Below are 9,665 nucleotides of genomic sequence, written 5' to 3'. Positions count from 1 at the left end.
GTCACAGTGTATTAGACCTGAGCTGTAGAGTAGTCTGACCTGATTGATTTTAATGAGCTGTAATGTACAGTATGGTCCTCTTTATTCTCTACGTTCTGGTCAGTAGGAGAGAAGAATATGTCAGAGCTGGACACGCATGTTCACACACACTTACACACACCCATAGACAGGACTTTAAGACCACTGACCTGTCTCAAACTCACAGTCAGCTATTTATATCTACACACAGGAGAAAGTTTGGTCAACAAATATGGCATTTTGTAAAACAGTTGTCACAGATAATCTTGTAATTGGCTCTTACGAGTCCCCGCTGGATGATGTCATAGCGGGGATCCGGGTAGGCATAGTGGTCCCAGGGCACGGCCGTTGCCGTGGCGACAGACCATGGGGTCTGGGCCTCATAAACTATGAGCTTATGAGCTTCTCCTTGCTAGACTTTGAGACACGGTAGCATACCATAATAACTTCCCATCAAGGCGAGCAGTCACGTGGGTTAGCGTGCCACCCATAGCCTACCAGGCCTCGAGTACTTTAGGAGACGGTCCACATTCTCATCCTAAAGTGCAGTAGATACATTTTAATGAGTTCATATAAAGGAGCACAGCCCTGGCCAACTCGCTCTTTATCAGGGAAACTCAGAGGTCTTTGTTTTCTCTTATTCTCTCTTTTATGGAGTTCAAGTGCTCTTAACTCGTTTACTTTCCAGACTCACTATCCTCAATACCATGTTTTCGCACTAGCCCATAAATGACCTACAGCACTGTCGGGACTTGTGATCCAGTTTCACTTGGCATTAAATATTTATGTTAAAGTATAGTAAACTATTTATTTTTGTCAACAAGGAAACTAAGAGAGCACTGATGGCCAATATGACCAAGCTGTCCCCAGGGATGAGAAGGAGATGGGGGGAGGTTACTATAGAACTATAGACACACAGTAGTTATTGCAGTTGAGATAGAGTGCACTGTTGTTGTCTGCCAGTGTGTCTCCGTGGCTGGCTGGCTGTCTGCTTTGCTGTTCTGGCCATATTAAAACCAACTCCCCAAAAATACAGACACAGGAAAACCCTGACCATTAATATAAGGCTATCTGTGCACAGAAACCATTACACAAGAGCCATGAATAAATGATGTGGCCCACCTCCTTCTTTCGCCCCCTTAGACTCTCTCCCTTCGTCTCTCCACTGTCTCTTGGTGTCCTAGCCTTGTTCTTGTTCTTTGACCTGCTCCTGGTTCTGTCCAGGAACATACAACCCTGTTGCCTGAAGCTCCCTGCACAGCGTGCCAGATGGGCACTTCCAACCCACCTAGTGGAGGTCAGTACCTTGTCACCTGACTCTGGCCAAGGGCACTCCCTGGGTCCTCCTCTTGTTTCTCCAGTAAACCTCAGGGCATCTTCCTGTCTCACAAGAGCTGCTGATGCAGGACAGGCTACTGTAAGCGATTACTTGTACTTCTCTTGTATCAATCATTAATCAGTAGGAGGCATTAAGCTCCTCATCAGATAGTAAATGCCCGTCTCCACTCCAAACAAAGACATTAGAGAATGTGGTCCGGTCAGCAATATCAAGCGACGGCGAGTAGGAGGGGGTAGAAAAGAGGTGAAAGGGTGAAGGAAGACACAGAAGGAGATGTGAGGAAGTGGAGTGGTGGGGATACTGAAGGGAGGGAGAGGATGGAGGAGGAGAAAGAGGGGAATATGATTAGGGAGCTGAAACTGAAGAGAAGATGGAAGGAAGGTGAGATGCTTGCTCCTTTGAGATTATCCCCCACGTGCGTCAGTCTTATCGTGAGGCTCTATTCATATCTGACAGCCTACATGAGGATTACTCATGTAGCATTAATCAGAGGTACTCAACCTAACTCTAGATTCCTCAATCCTAAAAGTTTGATGCCTTGTAAAATGTCTAAATCTTCTCTTTGTTCTTGGCTACAGCCTGACCGTGTTCAGTGTTTCCATACTCTGAAGTTAAGACTGAAAACGATGACTCAATTAATGATCGAATCAACAAGCAAAAAAGGCTAACAAAAAAATTGATCCTGCATTTATCTTTCATTGACTTGAAATCTATGTAGCCCTCTAGTGAAACACACACAGACAATGCCGAAGCAAAAGCCTTGAATCAAGTGTTTCAGTATTACACTTACAGATTAGATTCAGATTTGTCAGTGAAACCTCCCTCCTTTAAGAAGCAGCAGTTCCCTCCATATTCTAGAACCATATTTCTCTCTGTTCCCATTGGACAAGGCTGCTTGAGCAGGTGCCCTAAATTGTCCCTGTAACAAGAGGCTGCTATTTAAAGAGAGCCAATCAATGAAGCTGCAGAGCACAACAGAGCTTAAATGTGTGGCTGCTGGGTAAACAGTCAATGACAAATGATTTTGTCTGCGCCGAGCTCAGTAGTTTACTGAATAAATGTTTGATTACTTTTTTGTTAGTGTTCGTTTTACAGTTTTAAGTAAACAGAAGTACCACTCTGTTTGCATTAGGTTTACAGTGCATATGTGGAGGGATTGAACCATGTGTTCTGTCATGTCACAGTGGAGCCAAAATGGGTCCCTGATGCAAGGTTACCTGGGCCCAGGCATGCATGGTCACGGATGTGGGGCATTTGATGAGAGCTCATGTCAGTGCTGGATGACCTAGGTCATCTCCGTCTGAATGTAGAGTTCTAGGCTGAGATATCGTTTTAGTTTTGAGTCTGAAAGGGGAAGGGTGGTTTGTGTTAGTGCTCCGGTGGTGGTGAGGGGGGGTGAGGGGGGGTGAGGGGGGGTCCCTCCGGACCAGCAGAATCTGGAGGTCTCGTTCTGAATGTTAAGAGTGCTGTCTGCTCTTCTCTTCAGCCAAATCTTCAATCCTTAGCTTTTAACTCACAACTTTTGTATCTGAATTCAGCCCCTTCTATGTGAGCCCCTCATGTTTCATTCAGGAGTCTTAAATTATATACACTGGGTCCCCTTTCCACCCTTGCCACGTGGTCTGTGAGGAGACTTTTATAAACGGAGCTGGTCTACAAATTGAACTCTTAAGTGAATAGCTCACTTTGCAGCATGTGTATTCTACTCACACAGTCTCCTGTAGCCTACATTTAACTTTTGACCTAGCTAGGCCACACACAAAATAGCATGTCCCTAGTAAAGGCAGGATTCGCTTGGTAGGATAACAAAATGTCTTCACTCACAATGTGTGTGTATACTAATGTCTTAAGCAGACGCTTTTATCGAAAGCGATTCAAAACCTCCGACCTTTTGATCTGCAGTTAATAAGTCTGGACTGAGCTGCACACAGTGACAGAACTTAGCGTTAAATCACTGACCTTTCTTATGGGGGGGGGGGGGGGGGGGGGGGGGGGGGGCTTACGCATACTGTAACACAAAACTGTCTTACAAAAAAGAAATTCTTTGATTAAAAGAAAAACGTTTAAGCTTTTTTGCTTTGCAATGGTGGGGGGCTTCTCTGGTACATTAGCATGTGGTGCTAGGCTATGTAACGGATTTGCTACGCTAGGCTAGGCTAGCCTTGGGAGAGCTTTTCACACCTCACAGTAAATCATTCATAGAAAGGCTGCAGTAAATGAACCGCGAGACAAACGCTGCCCCTAGCTACAGCTAACGCGCTGGTATAGTGGGTGCTCTGCGGCGCTCGCTAGCGTTATTACTCTTCAGAATGAGGGATTGGCTCATTAGACAGCGCAGCTAATGCTCGCAGGTTCAAACAGTCTATGGTTGAAACACAATACAAAAACGTTAAAACTGCCCCGCGTAGCAAACGACCCATCAGGTGCAATATATATCTGGATTCTACAGACACATTTATTCTAAAAGCAATAGCAACAGCAAGTTATTAAGTTTCATTTCGAGACAGTGTTGTAAAATTTGAACGCTTGCTCAGCTACTTTATGTGCGCCCGTTGTAAGTAATGTTGTTAGATGTTGTTGTTGTGTGACGGTAATCAGAGTGTGAATTATATAATGACAATCAGGGGGGTTACAATATATAAATGTGTCGACCCCCCCGACCTGTTGTTTTACCTCTTTTGCCCCCCCCCCCCGTAATTCGAACCCTGATGGTAAGGTCTGTAAGTGGCAAAGGTGAAAACATCACCCGGAGAAAAGGCTGGTGATCACGGCATTAGCTCCGCTCGGTGGTGGTTTCTAGCTGTGTGTTCTTGGTGGCAGGTCTGGTGGCAGCAGAGTGGAATTGTTGTTGAATGTGATCAGAGCTGGCACTTCAGAGCCAGCAGGCAGAGGTGATGTGAAGTGAAAAACATCCTGCTTTCTCCTCCAGCAAATTCTCTTGCCTTGCCTTCTTCTCCGCCTGATGTATGGCATGTCAGTGGTCCCTGTTAATCGCTAACTTCACAGAGACAAGTTTGATCGACATGCATTATTAATAATGCAGTCCCAACCCTCTTGAGTAGGTATGTGGAAATAAATGGTGTGGATTATAGATGTACTGCGTTAACACATTGTACATACAGTACACAGCCTACACACTCACTCACACACACCCCACTAAAATCAGTTATTAGTAGAGAATCTGCGTTTTTGCCCTGTTGGACAGTTCTGATGTATATTTTCCACTGTCCTTGGTTTAACAGGTCCATAGACTATGTATGTATGGTGCTAGCAGGGTAGGAGGGCAGACCATACTCAGACACCCATGTTCTTCTACATCTTACAGTGGAGCGAGGTCCTTTTGTAATAGTCAGAACCATCTGGATGGGTAGATCCATACCTGTTCCCGTCCAGGAACTCTCACAGAGGGCTTTGGCCACGTTTAGTGGTCCTTCATGTTCCACACTCTACTTTGCGTGGAAGGCTGACTCAAAGCATGTGGACGTTGAAGTCTTTGCCTCCATGTGTCTGGAAAAATGACCTTTTAAGAGGATTCCCATAGACATTTCCTTCTTTTGTTTCCATCAGAAAATGTCCTAAAATTGTGGTTTAACTGTGTGCATTTTGTTTCACACAATTCACTTTACAGTCCTTGAAACATTCCTGCATGTTTAAAACTTCCCCAGCAAACACTGCTGTCACCAAACAGAACCATTTTTCTCTTCAGTCACATACAATTTGTATGTAATTTACAGCAGCTGCTACACGTGCTGTACATGTATGTGTGTGTGCTTGATTTATTGTGTGGGTGTCTATTTTTGTGTGCTTGTTTGCAAATGCGTGTAACTGCAGTTTCCCCAAGGGGATAAGTCCAGTTCCTATCCATTTATATGTGTGTGCGTTGGGGTTTGGGTCAACGGCCATTCCCCAGTTACAGCATACCCAGTTACAGCATACCCAGTTACAGCATAACCAGTTACAGCATAACGGTTACAGCATAACCGGTTACAGCATAACCGGTTACAGCATAACTGGTTACAGCATAACCATTTACAGCATCACTGGTACTGCAGAGTGCTGAACGCGGCTTTTGCCCACATGAATAATTCACGTGAAGGAATAGAGCCACCACATTGTGTGTGTGTGTGTGTGTATGTATACACATGGGGTTCTTTACATCCTTCTTAAGGTGGTGTATGTCTCTGTAGGTTTATCCTGGGGCTGTGTGTCTCTACCTGGGTCTTCTCTTTCCTCCTCTCTTTAAATATGTAGTCGGGGCTCAGTGTCAGAGCTGGCTCTGGCAAGGGGATCCTGAATGCTCGTTTTGTATTTGTAATTGGTCAACCGAATGTGACACCTCATCACCTCTTTCTCCTCTGCCCCGTCCCAGTCAGAAGGAAGAGTTTTTGGTGTGTGTTTTCTTCATGGTTGAGGTTTCAGTTTGCCAAGAAATTACCCCTCAGTGCTCTCTCCCACCCGCCCACACATCCATCCTCTTATCTACAGTAGTCCATACTTACATTAAGGATCGGGAAAGATCCCTATCCAGTGAATGTGTCTAAAACTGCTGAGTCAGATGTGATAAACCAAAGGGTATGGACACACACACACTGTGACAGGAACGGTTCATCTAGGACTGTTTTGATAAATCTTCATGTCTACCAAGCCTTTAATGTGCAGTACACTCTGGCAGAAGTCACATAGGTGTGTGATGGGAAGAAAACGCCAGTGAGAAAGAGAAAGTGAGAGAGCAGGAAAAAGAGAGAAAAGAAGAGCCTGCAAGAGAGAGAGAGAGAGAGAGTGCTAGGGACTGCGAGAGACAGAGAAAAAGAGAAGGAGAGAGCGAAAAAGAGTAAGCAAGAGAGGGAGGGTGGGGAGGTTGAGCAAGCTAATAGGAGCTGGAGTTGGAGGGAGTGAGAGCGAGCAGTGAGTGCCGAGCCGAGAGGGAGGAGAGGAGAGAGAAAGAGAGTGAAGAGAGGGATCAGCATGACAATCACTCCCTCACCGTCCTGTCTGGGATATGGTCGTACCGCAGCCTTGTCGTTTGCTCCACCTGGCTTATGATTCTGTGTCCTGTCCTGGAGCCCGGAGAACCCTGCTTCCCCTGCCTGCCAGCTCTGCTGTCATAGACCACGGTGAGTAGGGGGAACCTGAGCTCTGACATACCCTACCACACAGCCTGGACACACACTTGGACCAACCCTTCATGGCAAACACACTCACACACACAACTTCATCACTTATTCATGTGTCTGTTTGGAGGTCCACACAGAAATGGACAAGCACACAAACACAATAGACACACGTACTGCACTGGTTATGATATACACATGCACATCATGCACACACTGTGCTCTAATTGAATTCTTTGCGATCATTACACAGGGACGTGAGTGATACTGAGAGGAGGGTAGGAGGAATCAAGGTTTATTCTTTCTTTTTTTTAACCTCCCAGCTCTTTTCCTCAGTGTGTTTTTTATTGGCTGAGTGGCCATGTGGTTCATCTCAGCCTTCCGGATGACTGACACATTTAGAGCTGGCTCAGTGAGTGAGCGTAACCGTAGGAGGGGAGCGTGGTTGGCGTGCCGGAGACTTCTCACCTGTTCCCTGACGATCAATTAGCACCTGAATGAGTGATGGTGTGTTGCAGCAGCCGTTGCATCTGGTCGTGTGTGTAAACACAGAGGTTGGTACTGCTACCTTGTTTCTACGCTGTCGTATGCAGATCTGCTGTAGGGTTTGCTGTGTGTGTTGGGGCTGTGTGTTTAGAGGCAGTCTGATTGTTGCCCGTCCATGGATGGAGATCTGTCTTTACTTCAACTATATGGCATTGATAGGGAAGTTTACTCAATGTTCTATGTGAGCCCTGTGTGTCTTTCTGTAGATCTTTCTCTGTGTGGGATGACTTATGTCATCAGTATAGGTCAGAAGGCAGGGATCTGTGTTTCACGTCATATTTTGTGTATTGATCCTTGATTAAGGTAGTCGTGACAGAGATCACTGAGCTTGGGGTGGGGTCACGTGACCTAGGGTAGGGTCAGGGGTCACCAGAACTGACAGCTCTCGGTTCGTCTCCTTAGGACACGTCACAACCATCTAGCTTTGATTTGGAATTTGCGAAACTTTATTTGTGTGACAGGAAACGGACACTAAGAAGGACTGCGGTGATTAGGATGTATTCCTAATCACCGTTCATAATTTGCATGCCAGGGAAGAAATGTGTCTGACATCGTCGTGCTCTATGGCATATATGATACAGTTCAGTACACTCAGGTCCACCCAGTCTATATCTCTGCACAAGGAGAAGCCATTAGCAGATTGAGCTGTGCTTGGAGCAGAAGCAAGTACAATGGTGTCAGTGAAGATCAAGGCTTGTCTCTTCAGAAAGACAACAGAGGATCCACATGAACAGACCATCATTATGAAAATGTACATGTATGTTGAACTACGTATACAATGTTGCGATGGCAGGACCATTGTTAGATGATGGAAAATCATCTCTCGTTGCATGTATAGAGTAGAAGAATGATGTAATGTTATTCCAGGTCTGTAATGTACTACAGTTGTGGGCTGTGTGCTCCAGTTCCAGTGTTATTATTACTCCTCACCAGACAGGCAGTGTCCTTTGTAGAGAACCTGTGTTTGTATATGGAAGACTGGCCTTTTAGACACACTGTGACGCAAATGGCCAACCAGCTCCGTCATGGCCGTTACGGTAACTGTGGATGTAGCTCACGAACGCACGCTCACGCACGCACACGCGCGCACACTCTTCTCTGTGTGTCAACCTGTTCCGTTCCGCCGTGCTGGGTTGTGTCTGAGAGTGTGTGTTGTGTGTGTGTTGACAGGAGCCGAGGGGGACAGCCATACAAGGAGTCCAGGCGCCTGAGAGACGGCCCCCTGCATCCTCCAGGCCCCGCCCACAGCAGAGCTGCCCCACAACACTGGAGATCTGGCAAAAGACTGAGCGGAAAAAAGAGAGAGAAAATTAGATCGACAAAGGCATATTCAGAGAGAGACAGAGAGAGGGGGGAGAGGGAAACTGAAAAAACTGAGAGGCATCTATTATCAAAGCGATGGAGCAACACTAAAAGGAAAATAGAGAGAGACAGAGCATCACAGCAAATTCTGTCTATCTTGCAACTTTTGGACCATCATCACAATTTAATAGGAATTTGAAAAGCCACAGCACTGCAACAAATCTGTCTTCTAAGAGAGAGAGAGAGAGACAGGGGGAGAGAGGGAGAGAGGGAGGGAGAGAGACAGGACGCAGCCGGAAGCATTTACCCCTACCTCTCTGGAACACTTTAAGCATACTCTTGTCAAACAAGCCATAGACATAACTGCATACTTAGAATGACACTGCGCTGAATGCAGACTGAGGTGTGACTCCTTAGTGAAGTCTGCTACCCACTCTGTCCTAGCAGAGAGGACCTCTCTCTGCTGTGTTGTGAGCCAGACCTATTTTCTCCGAGCTATTCTAATGGCCTGACATTTAGGCTCGTGTCCCACGAGGTCTACACCACACCCTGACCTCTTTCACGATGACAGCTCCACACTCTCCTCTCTCCTCCATGCCTCCCGCTTCTGTCTCATGTTCTTGAAGCCTCGACATCCGCACAGGAAAACGCACGCACGCACCCCGGGGATGGAGGCCAGCCAGCCTCTTTCTTGAGGCCCCTGCTCTGTTTGAATGAGTAGACCGGACCCAGCCTTCCTTTTCCTCCTCATCCGAGACGGTCAAATCAAATCCCTCCCCCGTTTGGCCCCCTCCTCCCAGCATCCCTCTCGTCCTCAAGACCCCAGAGAGTCGCACTAACGAGCAAGATGGCAGCTGGGGTGGCAACATGGCTCCCCTTCGCCCGGGCAGCTGCTGTGGGCTGGCTCCCTCTGGCCAAAAAGATCATGCCCAAGCCTCCCGTGGACAAGAAGAGCCGCAGCGACGAGATCCTGTTTGTCAACGTGAGCGGCCAGCGTTTCCAGACCTGGAAGAACACCCTGGACCGCTACCCAGACACCCTGCTGGGCAGCTCCGAGAAGGAGTTCTTCTACAACGAGGACACTCAGGAGTTCTTCTTTGACCGGGATCCCGAGATGTTCCGGCACATCCTGAACTTCTACCGCACGGGCAAGCTGCACTACCCGCGCCACGAGTGCATCCAGGCCTTCGAAGAGGAGCTGGCCTTCTACGGCATCGAGCCGGAGATCATCGGCGACTGCTGCATGGAGGAGTACCGCGACAGGAAGAAGGAGAACCAGGAGCGGCTGGCCGAGGACACGGAGGCGGAGAACGCCGGCGACGCGCCCCTGCCGCCTGACAGCACGGCGC

The 9,665-nt window shown here is 47.4% G+C and overlaps 1 protein-coding gene across 1 annotated transcript in view; it reads left to right on the top strand.

The window, feature by feature from the left end:
* Positions 1-8,593: 8,593 nt before the first annotated feature.
* Positions 8,594-9,665, top strand: part of kcnd1 (potassium voltage-gated channel, Shal-related subfamily, member 1) — a 23,735-nt gene continuing 22,663 nt past the window's right edge. The window contains exon 1 of the mRNA XM_047040196.1: positions 8,594-9,665. This exon is cut by the window's right edge and continues 613 nt beyond it. Coding sequence (XP_046896152.1) covers positions 9,164-9,665 — 502 coding nt within the window. The 5' untranslated portion in view covers positions 8,594-9,163.

The sequence above is a fragment of the Hypomesus transpacificus genome, chromosome 18, assembly GCF_021917145.1.
Source record: "Hypomesus transpacificus isolate Combined female chromosome 18, fHypTra1, whole genome shotgun sequence".
Classification (NCBI taxonomy): Eukaryota; Metazoa; Chordata; class Actinopteri; order Osmeriformes; family Osmeridae; genus Hypomesus; species Hypomesus transpacificus.
This window is presented reverse-complemented; position numbering and strand designations above follow the sequence as displayed.